We start from the raw sequence: 23,811 nt of genomic DNA on the forward strand, positions 1-23,811 counted from the left end.
CTCCAATTACAACTAAACCTCTGCTCCACAGTAGTTCAATAGCAGTCCCCCTCCTTCCATAGAAAAATCAGTAAATAGAAGTAAACACTGAAACTAAAAACAGAAGGCTAGGGGTAGGGACGATATTAGCATGTTTGCTGCTTTTGTGACAAACTCTTTGGTGGGATTTAAAACACACACACACCCCTCCCATCAAAGTAATTTTATTTATTTATTTATTTTTGGGTAATGGAAATTGAACCCAAGGGGCACTTAGCCACATCCCCAGCCTTTTGTATTTTATTTAGAGACAGTCTTACTGAGCTGCTTAGGGCCTTGCTTGCTAAGTTGCTGAGATTGAGACTGGCTTTGAACTTGTGCTCCTCCTGCCTCAGTCTTAAAGACCCTGGGATTACAGGCATGTGCCACCATGCACGGCTCTGAAGAACACTTATTTCAAGAGTGGTAATAGAGGTCTCAGGCAAGCAGTCTAAGGAGCAGTACTGAGGTTAGGAGGAAAATCAGGTGCATATGGTAGCCAGGGAGGCAGGAATATTCTAAGGAAGTGATCAACTGTACAAAATACTTCTTTAAAATAAGAAAACTGCAAAAGGCTCACTCACTGAGACATCATTGGTGACTTAACCAAGAACTGTTTTAGTCCTGGAGTAGGTCAAGTGGGTTGAGAAGTGAAAGGGTAATTAGGAATCCCTGACAGAAAAAGAGCTAAGCAGGAGGATGCAGACCAGCTAAGAAGGATCAGGGATACTTTTCTTCAAAAAGGAAAAAAAAAAACAAACAAAACCCAACCCTGAGTTCCATCCCCAGCCAGCACTGGGGGAAAAAAAAATTAAAAAGTTTGTGGTAAACATGCCAGATAACTACTTATAATTGTTATAAACATAATTACATACACAACATAATATGCACTAGCATAATAATTAAATGCTAATGAAAAAGATTCCTTATTCTAAAAAAAAAAAAAAAAGATTCCTTATTATGATGAAGTTGAAGATACAGGTAGAGATCAATCAATAATGTAAGCCTGGATGAGGTACAAAGGTAACAAACCTGTTATCCAGCTACTAGGGAGGCTGAGGTAGGAGGATCTCAAGTTCAAGGCCAACCTAGGTAATTTAGCGAAACCCCTTTTTTTGTGGTACTGGTGATTTAAACCACTGAGCTAAACCCCCAGCACGTCCCTCCTTTTTTAAAATATAGTTTTTAGTTGTAGATGGACAATACCTTTATTTTATTTTTTTAATGTGGTGCTGAGGAGTGAACCCAGTGCCTCACATGTGCTAGGCAAGTGTTCTACCATCAAGCCACAACCTCACCCAGCCTTTTTTGAGACAGGGTCTCACCAAATTGTTCAGGCTGGCCTTGATCTTGCAATTCTCTTGCCTCAGCCTCCCTAGTCACTGGGATTACAGGCATGTGCTATTGTACATAGTGAAACCATTTAAAAAATGAGACAAAAGGGAGAGATGTAACTCAGTGGTAGAGCATTTCCCTACCATACCCAAGGACTTGGGTCCGATCCCTGGTACTGCAAAATAAATAAGTACAGCAAGTCAGCATGGGAGTGGTGGGAGTTAGAGAAAACCACTGATGCTCTTTTTGCCCAGGGATTGAACTCAGGGGCATTCAACCACTAAACCATATCCCTAGCCCATTTTGTATTTTATTTAGACAGGGTCTCAGAGACAGGTCTCTGAGCTGCTTAATGCCTTGCTTTCGCTGAGGCTGGCTTTGAACCCGTGATCTTCCTGTCTCAGTCTCCTGAGCTGTTGGGATTACAGGTGTGCATCCCTGGGCCTGGCTCCTTTTTGCCTTTTCTGTAAGACCACCGGGCCTCCTTTTAGTAAGGCTGGCTGCAGATGAGGTTGGTTGAGCACTTGAGGCAGTTCCCATCCCACTGCTTGTAGTTCTCTTTGAAATAGATGGCCATACCACTTGTGGAAGCATGGTGATTAGAGAAATATATTTTGTTGACAATGTTGAGGGCTCAGCACAGGGTAGTAACTAGATCAAGAGTGGTATTAATTTACTTTCCTGGGTCCTCTTCCTCAGAACTCAACCTTCTGGGTGAAGACACTGACCACAGAGATGAAGGGTTTCTCTAGGCAGAAACAAAGTAAAGAAGTTTAGGATATTTGCAAGATAAACGATGAATCATGGGGGTCCAGGCTGGTTGGAGATGGTGCTGGGAAAGTAAAATGGATGAGCTTATGAATCCTGAGAAAGTAGAAGGATCCCAGATCTTTAGTTCTGTACCAGGCTAAAAGCAGTTACTAAAAAAAAGGGAGTACTCCCCTGCCCCCACCCATTCTTGAGCAAGCCCAGCTGCAAGCAAAGCATGGGATATCTATTTTTTTTGGAGACTGTACTGGGGATTGAACTCAGGGGCACTGGACCACTGAGCCACATCCTCAGACCTATTTTGTATTTTATTTTGAGACAGGGTCTCACTGAGTTGCTTAGTACCTCACTCTTGCTGAGGTTGGCTTTAAACTCACGATCCTCCTGTTTTAGCCTCCCAAGCCACTGAGATTACAGGCATGTGCCACCACACCTGGCTCAAAGCACGGGATATCTAAAATCTGCAGTTCAGAGGTGTTGTACTTGAGGTTGACGGACAAAGTTCAGGTGTGTTCAAGACTTTGGGTGGGAAAGGATGAGAAAAAGGTCACACAGAACAAGAACGGGAGCCAGATTGTGAGTTGGTGTGCAGTTAACAGAGCAGACTGTTAAAAGTTTGGCTTTTGACTGAAACCTGGAAACATGGTTTTAAGTCAGTTCCCACCACTCCAGGAACTTGTCGGAGTGGTTTACTATATCTAAACTGTATAATGTGCTTTACTTCCTTAGTGTGGTGTTCTGCCATGCACCAGGCAAAGGCTGCCTATATAACCAACCCCCAATAAAAACCCTGGGCACTGATTCTTAAGCACATCCTGGTTGGTAACATTCCACATATGACCACAACTTACTGTTGGGGGGAGTTAAGCACATCCTGAGGCTTCACTTGATCCTAAGTACCCTTTGAGAGCTGGAGCCTGGTTTCCTCATGACTTGGCCCATTGTCTTTCCCCTTTTGCTTTTCACTGGGTATGGTAATCTCGGGGGGACCCAATACAGATGGGCATGTCACAAAATTGAAGACATTATAAAGGATAATAGGGGAAAGAGGCATTAGATGATTCAAGATGAAGGTCATTACCAGGTTAAGATGATCATAACTAAGAATCACATGTACCTCAACAAGGGGAAGCAGGGATGCCACACTCAAATCCTGGAACACTGATGTTGGGAAGAGGTGGCACAGTGTTCTTAGGGAACATAAGAGACATAAGAGAATTAATCCTAGATCTGCTTTAATTTGCACACCTATGTATGTCTCTACATCAGGGTTTTCTGGTACTTGAGGTACTTGCAGTAGTACATTAGTGTGGAGCAGCACTGTAGCTGGGAACTACTAAACTGTTCACATCCTCAAGAAGTCTAGACAGCATTTCTCCTATTCTAGTTCAGTAGTCTCTTGTGGAGAAGAAACAGTGCTAGCTAGTATTATTTTAATAGTCCAAAAGCTAGAAATTCCCCAAGAGGATAAACTGTGGTCTACTAACACATGGAATATTATGGTTGAATAATATGGATGAATCCCACAAAGAATGCTGAGCAAATAAGCCAAGAATAATTATACACATCATAGTTTCATTTATATTAAAACAAACAAACAAACCCCCAAACCCAGCTATGATTGTGCTCTTAGAAGTCAGGGCAGTAGTCTTCCCCATCCCCCCATTTTTTCAGTAGTTAGTCTTGAGTGGGTGGAGAGTACTGGTTAAGGAAAGCAGCAGTGTGGGAGGATGTTTGGGCACTGTTAATATTCTGATTCCTGAGTTACAAAGACAATTATGACATGTATTTTTCTATACGTACATACTTTAAAATTAAACAGTGCTACCTAATAATTTCATGAAAAAAGAAAAAAAGTCAGTTTCATATCAGAACATAAACACCCAAATAATGTTAACATGGTGAGCTTTTCAGGTAATGGGCTTGCAGATGATTTTTTTTTCTTCTTTTCCTTTCCTTTTTGAAGGCTGAAGTGAGAGCATCACAAGTTCAAGGTCAGTCTCAGCAAAGGGAGGCCCAGGCAACTTGGTGAGTCACTTTCAAAATAAAAAAATAAAATGTGTTGGGGATATAGCTCAGTGGTAAAGTACCCCAGGTTCAATCCCCAGCATTAAAACAAAACAACAAACAAATAAAACCCCATATTCCCCCCTCCCTTTAAGCTGTTTTTATGATAGGAAAAAAACCCTGTATCTAATTCTTTTTTATAAACTATGGTTTCCAATGTTCCACATAATTTGTGGAGACAAAGAAATGCTATCAATACTGGGGAATACAGCAAAGGAGAGCCTTTCCCCAATTAACCCAGAAAGAGAGAAATTACAAAATCTTTCAGCACAAGCGAAATCCTGCATTGCAATGTTGAGATTTGCATTCTCATCAACAATACTATGTGAGGCTGACACCCGAGGATTATCTGGATTAGGTGAGTATTAGGATTACAGAAGTATACTCCAGACACTTAGCAAACACACTCCTTCCTCTGTACTGGAGTGACTAAAAACCCTTCACTGGAATTCATTACAATCTCACATGGTCCTAGTCTCCTCAGAGCCCCATCAATTTTGGCATTTTTCATCTCCAGACTACTGTAGTCTGGAGAAGGCAAGACTTTCTGGGCCACAAGCTCCCTTGCTGGCTGCTCTCAGTGGTTTCTGTGCCACTAAGCTGAGTGACTATGAGTCACTTGTAAGAAAGACTCAGTATTGAACTAAAATATGCTTCATCCTCAAAGAACTGCTTTGTTTCCCTATAAACCACAACATGATTTATATTTTAAAGCATTTCCTTAAAAACCAACATTATGACCTGAAATTAGACTCGGGCTTATTTTGATATATTTATGACTTAAACCTGAAAATATTTTTTTTTTATCAGTCAGCCAAGTTCATTACATATGAACTGAGCTGGAACTTTAAGGACACCCATACCACAGGCTGACAGCTCTGCATCATTACAGAGAACAAAAAAATTACATTAGATTCATTGTCCCATCTTGTGCTCTTAGGATCCAAATTTTCAAAACCACTAACTCTGGACAACTAAAAAGAAAAAAAAAAAAATACACACACACACAAAGAAACAAACAAAACCCCTGTATGTTGCTCCTCAGAAGGCTGAGCCTGTTCCCATCAGACCAGTGCTTTAATCATGTACCTCTCTTCCCAGTGCAAACACCAATAGTTAGCTAGCTGGCTGGCTGCTGCTGGCCAGCAAGCTTCTGCACTCTCTCTCTTAATTGACTAATTCCTAATCAGATGACACCTCTTCCAAGAAGCTGTCCCTGTGTGGCCAACTTAGGAGAGGCTGAGACAGCCTGCTTAGCAGTTTCCCATTTAGCATCCTTAAATCCAGAGGATAATGGCACTCTACCTTATTCTCCAAGTTTGATTCCAACTGGTCTAATATTTGTCAATGTTTACTTGTGTGTGTGTTGTTGGAATTGAACTCACGGGCTTGCAAGTGCAAGGCAAGTGCTCGACCACTGAGCTGTATATATCCCCAGCCCTTGTCTGCTTTTGAAAATATAGTAATAACAGGCAAACCGAGCAAACTGGTGTCATCTGAGCTCCTATAGGAAGAGATCATGCACTCTGATTACCTTATAACATGACACTCCCCACCACAATTTAAACCAGTTTCATTTCTAGAGCAGGGAACTCCCACAACACATGAAGTCCAGACATGATTAGCTATAAAGAGCGAAATTATTTAATCATTCTCAGGAAAAGAAGAGGTTGCTTCTCAGCATATGCAGTGAGTGCAGGGGTCCTACAGGAGCAGCTTCTCTGATAAGCAGATAACCCAGAGAGACAGGGCTAAAAGCCACGTTAAATTAAGAGAGACAACACACACTCATTTCCTTTGTTTATGTGAAGAATAAAAAACGAGGACTTAGTCTTCGAAGCAGACAAACCTTGAGGGAAACTTCAGTCTCACCCTCTCCTCCATATTCTATTTTCCTCCCATATTCTATCCTACAGAAACATCCCCACCTCCTCTTCTAATTAGTCCTTCCCTGTCCTCAGTCCCAGTCCCAACCTGGATACTGGAGTTTTGAAAACTTGGGGAAAAGGATATGAAATTCTTGTGGTAACTCTACCAAGGCACTAGATCAGTCAATTATGATGTTGTATACTCTTCTCCTCAAACCTGGCTGATCAGAACTACCTATGAGACTAATAGTACCTTATTGGCTTAGTTTTTTCATGTCACAATCTTTAACTCAGGAATGTCTTATACTCAGAAAAGGAAGAAAAGAACTTTTAGCTTTCCTTATATATCTATAATAATAATAAATAAATCTCAAGAAACAAGTTAGAAATTGATTTAGTTATTACAGAATATAAACATTATCATAACTCTAATCACACACACATTGACATATATATTTTTTGTGGTGCTAGATATGGAACCTAGGCTTTGTTCCTCCAACCTTATTAAAAGATGCTTTTCATTATATTTAATTTATATTGGAAGAGAATATTACTATTTAAGAGAAAGAACTTTGACAAACATTTTTTTATTGAACAGTTTTATTCTGTTTTAGAATAAAAACCTTGCTTTAATAGTGTAAGGTGCACTGCAGGTACGCCATGCTGCCAGTTACTTTTGGGACAACAAATGTCCCAGTCAATGACCCAGAGAGCTGGGAAAAACGAGTGAACTCATACTTTCAGAGTGTGTAGAACTGGTATTTACAAGTTTCTCTTCTTGAAATTGGCCTGGGACTTCTCAGTCTACACAGGTATTGCCACAGCACTTGCTTTGATGCTCGAATGCCTCAGAAATATGTTCATTATCATGATTTTTGGGTCCTCCAAAAGGTTTAGTTGTTAACATGCAAGCAAATAGTACTAAACAATATTATCTAAACTATGGCTGCCAAGTACTGGATCTTAATAATGAAATCAAATTACAAAACATTTCCTTGTAGAGCTATACAAAAGATATAAAATTAAAATATCAACCATCTTTAAATATTCCAATTCTCCTACAGTGCAGTTTTCCACATCTTTATCACTACTGAATGTTTTAAGGAGAAAGTTAACAAAAATCAAAGTAGATAAAAATATTTAAATCTTTGGATCCCTTTATTCCATGGCCTTCATAAAAACACAAAAGTGGCCAGATTTTTTTCCACTATAGCTTAAAATATCAAAAAGATTTATTAGTAATTTATAATTAGCAATGAACTCTATACTGAGTCATCTGTGGGTCACAGGCCCAATGTTAATAATAATGTGTTACAAGTTTTCAAAATAATTTCGAACATTCTGAATCCTCTTGAAATAAAATGGAATGAGTCAATGTTATCACAACAAAACTCCAGGCATATCAGGAAAAACAAGTTAACTGATGCCTAGTTTTAAAAGTCTTAAAAAAGGGGATGATTACTTATTTGAAAATACAGCTAAGTACATTCTTATCTATGATTATTTACATTCATATACTGAAAATATTATTTGGAGAAATCCTGTGATATGCCATTTGCTACAAAATGAAGTTCTTATATTGAGCATGAAGAATTTATCCTTTTTAGATAATGGAAGAATGTATCAAATCTTCATTTATGTTCCAAACATTAAAAAATAAATAAAAAATATTGAGCCTGGAAAGACAAGGGAAAAAAAGACCCACCCATAACTCTGTTCCTCAGCACATCAACTTCTGCAAGGACACAGTATGTTTGCTGACTTTAAAATGTTTATTCTTTAAAAAATTAGTTGCTTTTTATACAGCTATACAAAGTTCTTAATGTTTCTTTGGCAATGGAATATAATGGAATTTTACAACTATATAAAAAAGTTACCTTTGCCTAAGAAACAGTATTTACTGTGTGTACATAGTTGACTGACAAAATTCTCTACCATCCAGCACCCTAATTGACGAAATAAGCTACCTCATATTATAGGATTTCCAAAAAGAAAGAGGAAGATAAAGACACACACGCGCGCACACACACACACACACATACACACACAACCTTCTGTGGCTCAAAACACAGTATCACGGCCCTATCTGCAGGCAACTTGCAATAATTGCCAAATACAATTTAGTGATAAGAAAAATCCTTTCAGTGATGAAAAAATACTTATAAGTCCATTGAAGTACTGCTTTAGTTTAACTATACATAAGAAATTACTTAACCCTTCTGCTATTCCAAATATATTTAGTGCTCATTTTTTAAGATGAGCCTTCCTCCCCCCAAAAGTAACTGCATTGTATCTTTGAAATTAAGCAGAAAAATAAACAAACAAACAAAACCCAGTGCTGGTGACAAATATACAGCAAATTCACTTCTTCATTCTTCACAAAGACTGAAACCAATTTTCAGGACCATGAAGAGCTAGAAATTCACCTATTTTCAAAGACTTGCTTGTAGACTATGCAGCAACTTTGTTGTCTTTCTAAAAAGGTGGGGGAAAAACAACCCAATTAGTCCATGCTCCAAAATTACTGGTTTATTGATGAGTCTTGTCTTTCTTTTCATTTGCTTCAGTTTATTTAAAAAAAATTTTTTTTGTAGTTGTAGATGGACAGAATGCCTTTATTTTATTTGTTTATTTTTATATGGTGCTGACAGATTGAACCCAGTGCCTTACCCATGCTAGGCAAGTGCTCTGCCACTGACTTATAGCCCCAGCCCACTTTAGTTTATTTTAAGTTACCTCTAAATACACCCTTCCTTTTACTTTCATGGAAACTGATTTCCAGGAAACATTTTCATAACTTCCACACTAAGTAGAAGCATATTATTTATGTATTTAACACATTTTTCAGTCAGCACAGGTTAAAGCAGTGTTATTGTGGGCTGGGTGTGGCAAAAAGCCACCCTAGATACACTATCTTTGGTTGCCCAACTTAGTAATCAAATTCATCAAATACAACTGACAACTCTTTTAAAATAAGATTCATAAAACTGCAGAGTCTTTGAAAAGTCTTTATTAAGCAATAAAATACTGAGCCAGTAAAATAACATTTCCTGCTAGGCTCGGTAGCACACACCTGTAATTCCAGTGGCTTGGGAGGATGAGGCAGGAGGATCAGGATTTCAAAGCCTGCCTAACCAATTTAGCAAGGCGTTAAGCAACTCAGTGAGACCCTGTCTCTAAATAAAATACAAAAAAAAAAAAAAAAAAAAAAAAGGGCTGGGGATGTGGTTCAGGGGTTAAGTGCCCCTGAGTTCAATCCCCAGTACCAGGGAGGGGGTGCTGGTGGTAGTGGGGGGGTTGGGTGAGGGGCGGCAGGGGGAAACTCTTCAAAATGTCACGTTAAGGGAAAGCAATAATTCAGAAATCTACTTGCGGTGTGTGTGTACGTGCATGTGCATGCACACTCTCTAAAAACGGAACCCAAGGATGCTCTTCTGCTGAAGTTAAATCTCCAGTCCTTTTTAATTGTTATTTTGAGACAGGGTCTTGCTAAATTGCTGAGGCTGGTCTCAAACTTCTGATCCTTCTGCCTCAGCCTCCCAAGTTGCTGGGATTATAGGCATGCACCACTGTGCCTGGCTAGAAATCAATTTTAAAAAACAACTCACAAGGGGCTGGGATTGTGGCTCAGAGCGCGCTCGCCTAGCATGTGCCTAGTAAGGCACTGGGTTCGATCCTCAGCACCACATAAATATATAAATAAAGACATTGGGTCCACCTATAACAAAAATAAATATTAAAAAAATAGATAAAACCCCACAAATCAGAAGTAAGTTATGAAAAACAGTTGATGGGAAATTAAAAATAAAATGTAATCAAGTGAGAAAGCAATAAAAATCTAAAGGAGCCTCCCAGTGAGACTAATTCTAAACTAAAGGCCTATATACAGCAGAGTCAGGGCTTCTATTTGCCTCCAAACTAGCTGTTACCACATCCCTGGTTCTGTATATGCAGATTCAACCAACTGTGGATAGAAACTATGGAGGGGATTCCATCAGTACTAAAACATATGAGAGGACATGTACAGGTTATATGTGAATACTTTGCTACCTTACTTTAGGGACTAGAGCATCCACAAATTTTGGTATCTTCGGGGGTCCTGAAACCAATCCTACGTGGACACCAAGTAATGACTATATCTGATTTTTACTGCTAATTCTTTTTTTTTGGTACCAGGGAATGAACTCAGGGGCACTCTACCACTGAGCCACACCCCCAGCCCTATTTTGTATTTTATTTAGAGATAAGGTCTCACTGAGTTATTTAGTGCCTTGCTTTTTGCTGAGGCTGGCTTTGAATTCGTGATCCTCTTGTCTAAGCCTCCTGAGCTGCTGGGATCACAGTCATGTGCCACTGCACCTGGCTTTCTGATTTAGAAACAGGGTGAAATACTTAATTTCATCTATGTATATAGCAATATTTGTACAATGTTATTTGTACAGTATTATTAAATTGAATTATATATGGCATAGTACAATGTTGTAAAGAAATAAATGAGCTAAAGATGAACCCACTGTCCCCCACCAAAGCCAACCATAACATCTCCCAATTTATTTAATTGTTTTTTTACCTTTCAGAAAGCAGTACGATCAATCCAGACCTTTTAGGGTCCAAAAGCTGTGGTTTTCTGAAAGGTAAAAAAAAAAAAAAAAAAAGAAAGAAAGAAAGAAAAAGAAAAGATACAAGGAGAAAGAAAAGGGGGTGTAGTGGAGGAAGGAAGGGGAGAGGAGAAAATAATAGGGGGACAAAGGGAGAAAAGTATCATGGTGTCATTTCAAATACCTTATGGTCTCTGGATCTTGTGAAGAAACAGAGACTGAAGTGCATAGTTTCACCCACCCACTGTGGAGGCTTAACCTCCTTGGCAGCAGCATATAAAATAGGGGCTGGCTACATTCTTATTATTACCCCAAATCCTAATCTGCTCCTGCCACTGCCCCTCCCAGTCCCCCCAAATAAAGGGGGTGGCGGGGAAAGGCACCAGGCATCACAGGATCAGAAGTTTTAAAACATTTCAGTTAGGGAAAAATGGGCCAGAAGTCAATGTAACAAGTTTTGGCTTTATAAGTTTGTACCTAGATCAATAACCTCTTAGGGTCCTTAGTTTCCTAACCATCTAATAGTCTGGCTGATTCTTTTAAGCCTTCTAAAAAATCTATGATCCAATCTTTACTTATGTTTTCATTAAACAATCAAGTTTTGTCTGCTCACCCCAAAAGTGTAATGATTCATATCAACACAGCACAAGGAACAAAGCTAATTCATTTCATGAAGGCTGCTGAGAAGGCACCTCTGGGAAGAAACACTAGATGATGTTTCAGAAATTATTTTATCCTTAAAGGTAAATTTCCTTTATGTAATCACTCACTGTTTCCAACCTTTAAAGATGCCAAGAAGATAGGATTTAGAAGGTGTAGGTTACTGAAGTTAGGAATATAAGGGTGGATCAACAGGTCATTCAACTCTGGAATGCACAAGGGCTACCCACAATGATGGAACTTCGGCTTTGATACTGATAAGCAGTAACTTCAAGGCAACCAAGGCTATGTGCTAAGATAGGTGTTTTGGTGGGGAAAAAGGAGAAAACAATCCTTAATGCCAGAGGCTCCATCTAGCTGGCAATGCAGAACAAAAATAAATAAATAAACAAAATAAAATAAAATATATGAAGTAGGGAACAATGAATGTATTAAAAATGCATACTAAGAAGTGAAAGGAGGTGCCTGACTTTTACCTATGTCTGTATCACCATTGAACTGTAAATACCAAGAAAACTAGGACAGATATATCTGTTTGTTATCACCAATGTCCAGCATAGTACTTGGCATATGTGAAAAATTCTGTAAAATTGGTAAATGAATGAGGTTACTAGAATTGGAATCAAGCTGTATATAACAGATGACCACAAACCAGCCTGCTTGAGTCAGACAGATTAAAGGGTAATGAGAAATAGGGCTGGTATATCAAGTGGAGACCCTCACAGAGTAAGAAAAGCAGGCAGTATATTAGAGCCTTTTAGCTTTCAAGGCAATGCCTCAGGGTTACTAGCACTCCTTGAAATTCTCAAGCAGGGGCTGAACTATCTGTGAGGAATAAAGACTCATGCAGATAAGTTCTACAATGCATTTGAATGCTGCAATAGCACGATTAAGATTTTTAACAGGGGCTGGGAATGTGGCTCAGGCGGTAGCGCGCTCATCTGGCATGCGTGCGGCCTGGGTTGGATCCTCAGCACCAGATACCAACAAAGATGTTGTATCCGCCGAGAACTAAAAAATAAATATTAAAAATTCTCTCTCTCTCTCCTCTCTCACTCTCTCTTTAAAAAAAAAAAAAAGATTTTTAACAAAAGACTCAAAATGACTATACAATATGATATGGCTTGAGAAAAAAAATGTTTGCATATGTCTATAATCCCAGCGACTTGGGAGACTGAGGCAGAATAGCAGTTTCAAGGCCAGCCTCAGCAACTCAGTGAGACCCCGCCTCAAAATAAAAACTAAAAAGGGCTAGGCTAGGGACATGGCTCAGTGGTTAAGCACCCCTGGGTTCAATCCCTGACACCAAAATAAATAAATAAATAAATAAATAAATAAATAAATAAATAAATAAATATTTGTATTAACAAGTGCATAGCATGTACATGGCTTTAGGTCAATGAAGGTTTGTTGATTGAGTACTCATAGAAAGAGACATAATTGTTTGGTCATACAAAGCAAACATGACAGCTGTTTTTTCAAATATCTGAAAAACCAGCATTAAGTACGTTACATGTTTTGTACAAGGATAGAGTTTTCACCAAAAAACTGAAGATAAAGGCAAAGAGATTTCCACTCAAACTGTGTATGTCTCTGAGAACCTAACAACTAGGGTATTTCTGGGGTGAGGTAGGCATCCTGATAAGAGTCACTACCGAAGAGGCTTATGTTTTGGCCAGGTGGTCAGATCTCAGATGTTTTCCAACTGAGAGTTTAATAATTACTTAAAAAGTATGTTTTATGTTAACTAAAACATAACTTCTTTCCACAAATTTCAAAAATTGGTAGTCCGGATGGTTTAGTAAACTCAAATGAGATCATACCAGCAACAATTACTATAATTCTCATCTGGATCCAATGCTAATTTAAACATACTTTTTCTCAAACCAAGTTGACTCAGCATAATCTTCAACAAGGAGTTGCTGTTGGTTCTTCAAAAAGTAAATGAAGAGGGATAAAGAGACTGAAGGTATGAAGATCCATCAGTGGGTTGTCATGATAACTGGCAGGGACATCTCAAAGGTATGAATGTGGTGACATGAAAATTGATCATAATATGGATACCTTCACTGTGTGGATAGTATCTTTGCCAAGAGTCAAAATGGAACTCTGGGAGAAGGCAGAGCTGAGATGACTGGAGAGTGAAAAGATGATTAAGGTCAGTCTGAGGAAGGTTGACAGGATAGAAAGCAAGCAACGACAGAAATGCAGGGCAGAAACATACAAGGTCCAAGATGAAGAAGTGATTAGAAACTATGAGTGGATGAGTTTACAAAAGGGGGAGGGGAGTGGGGAGTGAGAGAATGGTCAAGCAAAGGTGAAAGAGTGTGAACATAAGCATGAATGCTCACAAGAAAAGCACACTGAACAGAAGAAATGGGTAAAAATGTCCCAAGATAGGAATAAGTTGGCAGCTAACAAGAGTAAGAAAGCCCACCTATCTGCTGCAGAGTAAATGAAGGAAAGATCTGTCCCACTGGCCACAAAGATAAGAGCCAACACTGGACATCTGACCTGGAGAAACAGGCAGATCATGAAGTACTTAATAGGCTGTTAAAGAGGACTTTTTTCCCTTTTGTTTGTGTTTTAAACAAAAGACAAGTGTATTAAAAGAATTAGGAAGATCCTAAGTTGAGGGGGTGATCATTATGTCAAATATTGCAAAGATGTTAAAAGGCAAATATTTATGAAAAAGTGACCGAATTCTAGAAGCAAGGGATTGCTGACAACCTTGAGAACAATAAAAGTGAGAAGGAAGAGTCATTCGTAGTTTCTAAGACAGATTCTCTTAGCTGGGATGAAGATTTTCCAACTGCATCACCCACTGGGGTTAGACAGTGTGAGAGAATAACTTGAGGCTAATTAACAGACATGAAAATTAACAGACCAGATCCCAAAGCTATTGTTCTTCTTCTAGAGAGATCAACAGTGACCAGTTTTAAATACTGGACAATAAAATTCCAGCCAGCATGTCTTTGTGTTTCCAGCTTTCCTCTGCTATTCTAGTAGACTTTTAAGGTATATAAACCTTATATTTTGAACTGCTCTATTTTTCTTCTCCACTACTCCTAAAATTAATGAACTAGAATGGTTTGCAGGGACTAGGACAGTTACTATGCTGCCTTAATTTACAAATGCCTTTCAGTAGACAAGTTATATACATAAACATATTATATATAGTTACAGAATTTTCTCATATCACAAAATTTTCAAGACTACAGCAAATAAGAAAACCAGATAAAACTAAATTAAGAAAACTGACTCAGGAACCCTATTGCTAGGTTCAACACTCAGCATCATCATTTACAATCTGGGTGACCATGAGCAAGTTATTATCTCTATATCTATTTCCTCAGTTGTAAAACGAGGATGATAATAGAATCTACATCACAGAGTTGATGTGAGATTTAAATAATATGTGAAAAACATTTAGAACAATGACTGGTACTTGTTAATGACTATATAATATTAAATATCCTTTTCTTGTACAATGTGTCTATGATCCTTCCAATGTTTGCTTGGTTTTTCTTTTCTTTTTTTGGTACCAGGAATTGAATGGCACCACACCCAGCCTTCCTATGCTTTCTTAAAAAACAAACAAACAAACAAACAAAAATAGGCATGATGGTGATTACCTGGTTAATCCCAGTGGCTCGGGAGGCTGAAGGAGGAGGATCACGAGTTTAAAGCCAGCCTGAGCAACTTAGCAAGATCTGTCTCTAAATATAAATAAAATAAAGGGCTGGGGATATGCCTCAGTGGTGAAGCACCCCTAGGTTCAATCTCCAGTACCAAAAAAAAAAAAAAAAAAAAAAAAAAAAAAAAAAAAAAAAAAGCCCTGACTCAGTCTATAACAGGTTTGTGATAGGTTTTTAAAAATTTTACTGGTCCAAAAAATCTAAAACCATGCTTCTAAAATAAATAGTAAATAATCACATTTCCATCTCTTAATTTCAGTTGAAAAGAGCACAGCTTAAAAAAATTTTTCTTGATTCCTTAGACAAGAAGTTATTGTCCTTAAGATTATATAAACATCCCAATCAGGCATATTCTCCACTGAATAGTCAAACTAGGTTATTCTAATGCTCTCAAAAATATTTACCCAAAATAGATAAAATAAAAAACATTAATGCCAATCGTATAATCATAATCATACTTACCCTATATTCAAAATCTGCAAACTCCCTGCCCCCACGACCTCCTCTGAATCCACCACGAAATCCTCGAGGGGTAGTAAATGTACCACCTCTGCCACCACCACGCCCTCTGCCACCACGGAAACCAAGACCTCCTCTGCCTCTGTACCCTCCACGACCACGGTTTGGACGAAGTGGAATCCCAAATGTTTCAGCATTTAATCTTCTTTCTTCAGCCCAGGTTGGTCTTCGTTCTCTATTATAAAAGCAAATGGCCTTTAGCATACCAGGTATAAAAAAACATTTTTCAGCAAAAATACATAGCATTAACTCCCAAATTAAGACCAAGTAATTCCTAAGGATCAATTAAAACTAAGCATTTAAACTAAGTAGTCCACAGCATATAAATTTAATATCTTCCTATAATATTTGGTTACATTTCATGTGAACATTCTTACAAATATAGCTGATAAAACAAAGATGACAAAGGCACAAATATAATGGTAATCAGATATAATGGGATTTGCAATTGATTCAACTAAGTACTAATGGAAAAGAGGCAAAGCCAGGCAGGCAAACCTTGTCTTGAAGAAGCTAGGAGATGGAGGGTAGTTTCTTGAATCTGCAGTATGTTCCTAGACCAATCTCTGGATTTCATGCCAATTAACCTAGTTAAATGTCTAACCCGTAGCTGTCATCCAGTCTAGATAACTTCAGTGCCCAGAAGAATCAGCCTCCCTATCCATTTTTAAATTGAAGTAAACTACCACCAGCAGATGGTGCCAAACTGCAGCAAGGACAAAACTCTGAGTTCTGGATCCAAAGTCCTTTTACCTCACAATAATTGGACAATTTTCTAGACCCATATTTACTACAATATAACAGAGTTTAACTGTACTGGCAAACTTCAAGAAACACTAATTGTTTTGGTACTGGCTTCATGTAAAGTACAGTGTAGTGGGGTAAAGGAAAAGATTATGTATGTACATATGTATGCATTTTTGTAGTAGTGGGCATTGAATGCAGTGAGCTGTACCACTGAGCTACATCCTTGGTCCTTTTTAATTTGGGACAAGATCTCACTAAATTGCCCAAGCTGCCCTTGATCTAACTTGTAATCCTCCTGAGAAGTTGGAATTATAGGTGTGTGCCTCTATACCCAGCTTAAAAGGTTAATTTAGATGTTAAAAGAATGCTTCTGTTTTAATTAGTAATATCCAAATGTGACAGCATCCCTAAACAAAAGTATATCGTCATTACTTCCTTTCACAGAACATTATTTAAAACTTTAGTATATAGAATGTTCTTTTTTTTTGCACCAGGATATGAACCCAGAGGCGCTTAACCATTGAGCCATATCCCCAGCCCATTTCATTTTTTTATTTTGAGGCAGGGTCTCTCTAAATTGCTCAGGGTTTCTCTAAGTTGCTGAGGCTGGCTTTGAACCTACAGTCCTTTTGCCTCAGCTTCCTGTGCAATGCTGTGCCCAGCAGCATTTTCTTTAAATAAAATTAAACATTAAAAAAAAAAAAAAAAAATCAAGGGGCTGGGGTTGTGGCTCAGCAAGAGAGCTTGCCTTGCACATGTGAGGCACTGGGTTCAATCCTCAGCACTACATAAGAATAAAAAAAAAAACAAAAATAAAAAAATCAATTATGAGCCAGGTGCAGTGTTGCATGCCTGTAATTCTAGTGACTTGGAAGGCTGAGGCAGGAAGACAGCAAGTTCACAGCCAACCTCAGAAACTTCATGAGGTCCTAAGCAACTTAGCAAGACCCTGTCTCAAAATAAAATATAAAAGGGCTGGGGATGTGGCTCAAGCGGTAGCGCGCTCGCCTGGCATGCGTGCGGCCCGGGTTCGATCCTCAGCACCACATACAAACAAAGATGTTGTGTCCGCCAAAAAACTAAAAAATAAATATTAAAGTTCTCTCTCTCTTTAAAAAAAAAAAAAGAAATACGAGTCACCATTCCATTACCCCCCACTGTGATCAGTCAGCTCATATTCATATCAATGTTTAAAAAAAATAAATAAAATAAAATAAAATATAAAAAAGTTGCCAAGTGAGGTGGTGCATGCCTGTAATCCCAGCAGCTTGGGAAGCTGAGGCACTAAGCAACTCAGTAAGACCCTGTCTCTAAATAAAATATACAATAGGGCTGGGGATGTGACTCAGTGGTCAAGTGCCCCTGAGTTCAATTCCCAGCACCCAAAAACAAACAAACAAACAAAGTAAGTAAGTAAGTAAAAGTCTGGGGTTGTGGTTCAGCGGTTCTGTCTGGCATCAATTCCTAGTACCAAAACAAAACAATTTCCCCATGGGGCTGGGATTGTGGCTCAGCAGTAGAGCGCATGCCTAGCACATGCAAGGCCCTGGGTTCGATCCTCAGCACCACATAAAAATAAATAATAAACAAAATAAAGGTATTGTGTCCACCTACCACTAAAAACAACAACAAAAAATTAAACAACAACAACAAAAAACCCACAACATCGCCTCATAAATTGTGATCTTTTTTAGGTATACATTAAACATTGTAAATTTATAAGAAAACATTTTATACTTCAACATCATAAAAGTATAAAAACATAAGAACATTTAAAGGACTATACCTATTATCATCACACGAAATATTATCAAAGAAGGACTTGGTTTTGTCATAATAGCAATTAGGTCCAAGTGGATCTTCTTCATCAGCATTTCCTTCACTGTTTTGAGTATCAACTCCTGAGTCTCCTTTGTCTTCACCATTTACTGGCTTCTCTTGTTTCTCAAGTTTATCTTCTAATGGAAAACAAATACACACCATACAAATCAAGACTTGTACTAAATAAAATACTGAATCTGGAAAACATCCTTAATCTGTAATAAATAATTTCCTGAATAGAAAAACCAAAACTTACCTTTTAATTTAAGTTTATTATGAAACTCTCTGTCAATCTCCTCCTTGTTAAATTGTGCATTTGCACTTTCAAAGTCAAAGTCTTTCTCAAATTTCATTGGACCATCCCGCCGAATACCAAATCTTCCCCTGCCACCTCGATGACCTCCTCGCCCTCTCCTTGGACCTGAGGAAGCACCTGGAACTATGTTAATAAAAAACATATACAAAGGACAATAAGTAAGTCATAGTTAATTTAAGACTGAAGTTGCTACTGTGGTCTTTATGGTCTAAATGATCAACAATAGAAATACTCACAAGTCTCTACATACATTACTATATTTGTATTTTTCCTATTAAAAATTTTTACTAAAGTTTAACACACAGAGGAAGAATGGCATACATATCTGCCAAACATACGAAGAGCTAGAAACCTAGTAGGTTCTCAAAACTTAAAACCTTTTGTGAAAAGTACAACAGAAAACAAGATGTACAATAGGAAAAATAAACAAGCACTAATCAGCACAAACTGCAAAAGTAAGAGATGTTAATTCTACAACACAAATAAAACAGACAAGAAGCACTAGTTTAGTTCTCTTTGTTCCGAACACTTTCCATTTCATTTTGCTATCTTCCTCCTCTAGCTGGCTCCACATTACTCAAGCCTTACTGTTTCTTTAAAAAAAAAAAAAAAAAAAATTATTATTTTTTGACGTAGTTGGACACAATACCATTTACCTACCTACCTACCTACTTATGAGCACTCTATCACTGAGCCACAACCCCAGCGCAAGCCTCACTGTTTCTATATATTCTCTCTTTATAATTTTGGTCAATCACATGAGATATGATAGATAATAAACAATACAAGGGGTTGGGGTTGTGGCTCAGTAGTACAGTGCTTGCCTAGCATGTATGAGGCACTGGGTTCGATTCTCAGCACCACATAAAAATAAAGGTCCACCAACACTAATAAAATATTTAAAAAAATAAACAAATACAAGGTAGTATAATCTACTGAGGAAACTTGAGAGAAACAACACAAGAATAAGAAGAAAAAAATAGAGGAATATGGAATAGCGTTTGACACAAATTAACTAAAAAATGCAGAGAACAAAGCAGTATGTAGTTGATAATTATGAGAAAAGTTCAATAAATAGTAACAAAGGTCAGAAGTGCCTAAAGGCAATACTTGTTGTGGTGCATGCCTGTAATCCCAGTAGCTCTGAAGGCTGAGGTAGAAGGATCACAAGTTCAAAGCCAGCCTCAGCAATTTAGTGAGGTCCCAGGCAACTTGACGACACCCTGTCTCTAAATAAAATATAAAAAAGGGCTGAGGATGTGGCTCAGTGATAAAGTGCCCCCAGTTCAGTCCATGGTACCAAAAGAAGGAGTGATTAAAGGGTGAAAGGTAGGCTTGTGTTCACTGTTGAGGTTTGGCAAAGTGCCTGGATTTGAAAAAACAAACCACAAAACCCCATGGCAGCATAGCCAGATGCTTCTTATATCTAGATAAGCAGGATTTTAAAAAACATTCGACTTTACTATTAAAAATGACTTGGCCACATACCAGGAAGTATGGCAAATCCATTAAAAAAAAAAAAGTTTTGGGCCTGGGATATATATAGCTCAGTTGGCAGAATGCTTGCCTCGCATGCACAAGGCCCTGGGTTCAATCCCCAGCACCATATATACACATACACACAATATAATCAGAGCTGGGATTATGGCTCAGTGGTAGAGCACTCCCCTAGCACATGTGAGGCCCTGGGTTCGATCCTCAGTACCACATAAAAATAAATAAAATAAACGTATTGTGTCCAACCACAACTAAAATAAATAAATATCTTAAAAATGTTCCGGTCATAATGTCTATGTCTATAAAACCTAAAAAAATGAACTCTAGTGAAGGGGAAGAGTGATGAATTTTAAAGTCAATGAAAGATACTTTGAGAGAAGAGTCTGTCTCTTTTACCAAATTAAAAAAAGAAAAAAGAAAAATATAGTAAATCAAACCAAAACCTATGAATTCCATGGCTCATAGCACAAAAATGTACAGAGCTGGGTATAGTCCTAGTTTCTTAGGAGGCTGATGCAGGAGGATCCATTGAGGCATTCAAGGCCAAGCCTGGGCAACACTGTAAGCACCCATTTCAAAAATGTACAAGAGAAATGAGATAGTGTTTACAAACATACACAAAATTATATCTATGTTTCTAAAATTTAGAAAATTACTTATTTCCCATTATGTAAATAAGATGATTATACTTTTTTAATTTGGAAGAGTTTTAAATTATAATCTGATTTCCATTAGTGAATTTGAAATTAGTAGGTGATATTCAGAACTATTGAGTATTCGCGCCCCCTCCCCCCGCCAAAGAGTATATTTGATTTTATCTATTCTTCATTTTAAAATAATTATAGACATATGGAAGGAAAAAAAAGTGCAGACTGGTCCGTTATACCCATCACCTAGCTTCTCAATGGTAATACTTACACAACTACTGTACATTATCAAAACCAGGAAAGTGCCACTGGCACAATATAATTAGCTTATGTATAGATCTTATTCAGATACCACAAGTTTTTGATGTTCTTATTTTCTTTTATGTCTTTACATATGTATAGGTCCATGACACTTTACCACATATATAGATATGCATAACCATCACCACAACCAAGATGAAGAACTGTTCTGTCACCACAAAGACACTCTATTGTGGTTAACAATCCTTAACAGTTAACAATCCCCACCTTTCTTTTTTTATAATAATTATGCATCATACATTTAATATGCTCTCCCAGTTGAGAAGCATAGGATATAGCTTTCAGGTCCAAGTAACTTACCCACTTGTCTCTTGTTATCATTTCTGAGTTGCTCATTTTCTGGCCTTGAAACTTTGTGTACTTCAGCTATAGAAGGAGATATGCAAAGTGAGAAAAGAACTCAGGACATACAAACAAAAACTTCTGTAAAATTAGAAATGGGGGGAAAACCCACAAAACAAAACCTATGTAGTGCCCAAAAAGTACAGCCACCCCACCACCACTTTGACTCAAATTTGAAGGACTGACCATTCTATTAAGTTCAGTTTAAACCTTCTAGGATTATTCATATAAAGTAAATCCTCTTAATGAAAATAAGGTGAGGTGAAAATGTTGATCAGTCAATCAAGGAACAGTAAATTAAGCTAAAGTTCTACCTCGCCTGTGCTCTTGGTTCTCTATTGCTTTTTGGCTGGTAGATGGCAAAGGCCTGGTTGATACAGGGCTCCTTCTCCCAACAGGTGCTGGAGCAGGTAAGTGGGCCGAGGCGGTCTGTACTGCTTGTTCCATGGTTGGACTTTTTCTCAAAGGGTCTAACTGAGGGCTTGTACGACCTAAAATGTAACCAAAAGATAAGCATCTACCCTAACCTGGGATTTCAAAGTAACCTAGACCTTAAAACAAAACAAAACAAAACAAAACAAAAAACCTAGAGTTTTCTTTTCGTGGAACTGGGGATTGAACACAAGGCCCTGTGAATGTGAGGCAAACACTCTACCACTGAGCTACAGCCCCAGGCCCTAGAGTTTTATTTCTAACAATTCAAATTCTTCACACAAATGTGAACTAATTAAAACTGGTTATCTTTATTGGTCTGGTCATCATTTTAAAAATTTTTTTCCTCCTTTTTTTGGTACTGGAGACTGAACCAAGGGGTGCTTTGCCACTGAGTTATGCCCCCAGTCCGTCTTATTTTTTGAGGCAGGATCTTACTAATTTGCTGAGACTGACATTTCAGGCATGTGCCATTAAGCTCAGCAGTCTGGTCATTAAAACAGAACAAAACAAAGACCCTTTACACTTCCACAACTTTTATCTGTGTTTCTACCTAGTGGAATAAAGTTTCTCAAAAATTGTTGCTCAATACAAAATTCCTGGGATATCAAAGATCATGCTAAAGGTAGGAAAAATGAAGGCTATGCCAATAATAACCACCACAAGATAATACTGACACATTTAAATGTTTCGTATTTTCTGTAGATGACTAATGCAGTACCTCTTCATGAAGTACTACTAAAGAAAGTGAAGTAGGTGTTTTTTATATACCTTATGTATTTGAGCATTAAACATCAAAACTAAAAGGTGAGAAACAAAAATAAACCCTTCAGATAATTACACAGTAGCTATACTAATTCTTTGCCATTTTAAAGCTCAAGAGATCTTTAAAAGCAAGTTTTTACTTTTACATGGGGGTTTGTACTTACAAATGTTTTTCATTTTATGAGGTCAGAACCTAGTCATAGTTTTAACTGAAGAATACAACACTAGGTATTACTATTATGCCTTTTTTTTTTCCCCTACAGTGTTTGCTATTAGTCTCTGCTCAGGGAGCTCTCATATTTCATGATATTATACATATAATGTTTTACTTAAAAAAATTATGCTCATTTTATGCAAAAACATTTCCAAGTATGCTACTGTCTATGTGTAGGCTCCAAACAAATGGTAAACTGTTGAGCACTGGCAAACACTGGTTAATGTGTACTCAAGATACTTCAGGGACAATTTATTAGTTTACAGTGATGTAAAGTGTGCAATTACAAAAGTGTATCACCATTTCTAGCCATTAATGGCAAAGTCACTTTGGCCAAAAATTTAGATCTAGATCACCATGAAAACATTTAAAAATAAAGTTATCACTAATAGAAACACCAGTTTTTCCATTGATCATAATGGGAAATCTTGGTGACTCATATGAGCAACATTTTATATTTTATAATCATTCATAAAACAAAAAAATCAAAAAACAAATAAATAAAATGAAAAGACTCTTTGGAGCTAGGATCTCATTGTATTGCCCAGGATGGCCTTGAATTCCTGGGTTCAAGTAATCCTCTTGCTTCAACTTCCCAATAGTTGGGACTATAGGTGCTCACCACCATACCTAGCTTGTAAATATTTTTTGAAAGTATTTTGCTACAGTTAACTTTATAACATAAAATACAATAACATCTTATATTTATACAATATAGTTAATTTTACTACATTACAGTAAAATATAATTCTACTATATTGTAGTTAATTTTACTACACAAAATGATCTTTTTAAAGCTCTTTATTAAACCCTTTCTTTGAGAAAAGATCCCATCATTCAGAAGCACTAGAGAAGTACATATAATGGGGCAATCAGAGCAAGTAACAAATTAATTTGTTTGTGTTTAAAACATTTTTTTTTACAAATATAGTTTAGTAATCATGATGACAGTTTTGCTATAAATAGGGTAATGTAGGTAATGTGGGCATAATATAGGAATAAATCCAGAAGATATTGAGTAAAATTAAATAAATATATCCTCTTGTGTCCTCACATTCTCTTTTAAAAAATTCACTTAAAAAAATGTTTTTTAGTTGTAGACAGATACAATACCTTTATTTTATTTTATTTTTTAAGAGAGAGTGAGAGAGGAGAGAGAGAGAGAGAGAGAGAGAGAA

General features: G+C 37.5%; 1 protein-coding gene across 7 annotated transcripts in view; it reads right to left on the minus strand.

Moving 5' to 3' along the window:
- Nucleotides 1–2,082: 2,082 nt before the first annotated feature.
- Nucleotides 2,083–23,811, minus strand: part of LSM14A (LSM14A mRNA processing body assembly factor) — a 69,530-nt gene continuing 47,801 nt past the window's right edge. The window contains exons 5-12 of one of the 7 annotated variants that reach the window (XR_014019656.1): nucleotides 21,537–21,713; nucleotides 21,181–21,246; nucleotides 18,356–18,538; nucleotides 18,065–18,236; nucleotides 15,475–15,706; nucleotides 10,627–10,683; nucleotides 8,483–8,531; nucleotides 4,139–4,157 (exon numbers count right to left, since the gene is read on the minus strand). Coding sequence is in view for 6 of the 7 variants with exons in the window: in XM_081274353.1 (XP_081130479.1) it covers nucleotides 8,508–8,531; nucleotides 15,475–15,706; nucleotides 18,065–18,236; nucleotides 18,356–18,538; nucleotides 21,181–21,246; nucleotides 21,537–21,713 (854 nt within the window). In the remaining variant the exon portion in view is untranslated. Of the gene's footprint in view, nucleotides 2,102–3,750; nucleotides 4,158–6,900; nucleotides 8,532–10,626; nucleotides 10,684–15,474; nucleotides 15,707–18,064; nucleotides 18,237–18,355; nucleotides 18,539–21,180; nucleotides 21,247–21,536; nucleotides 21,714–23,811 lie in introns of those variants that run through there. The other 6 variants (XM_081274353.1, XM_081274352.1, XM_081274350.1 and 3 more) reach the window with 6 other exon arrangements.

Source organism: Spermophilus citellus (genome assembly GCF_964194105.1).
Source record: "Spermophilus citellus genome assembly, chromosome: 18".
NCBI classification, from domain to species: Eukaryota; Metazoa; Chordata; class Mammalia; order Rodentia; family Sciuridae; genus Spermophilus; species Spermophilus citellus.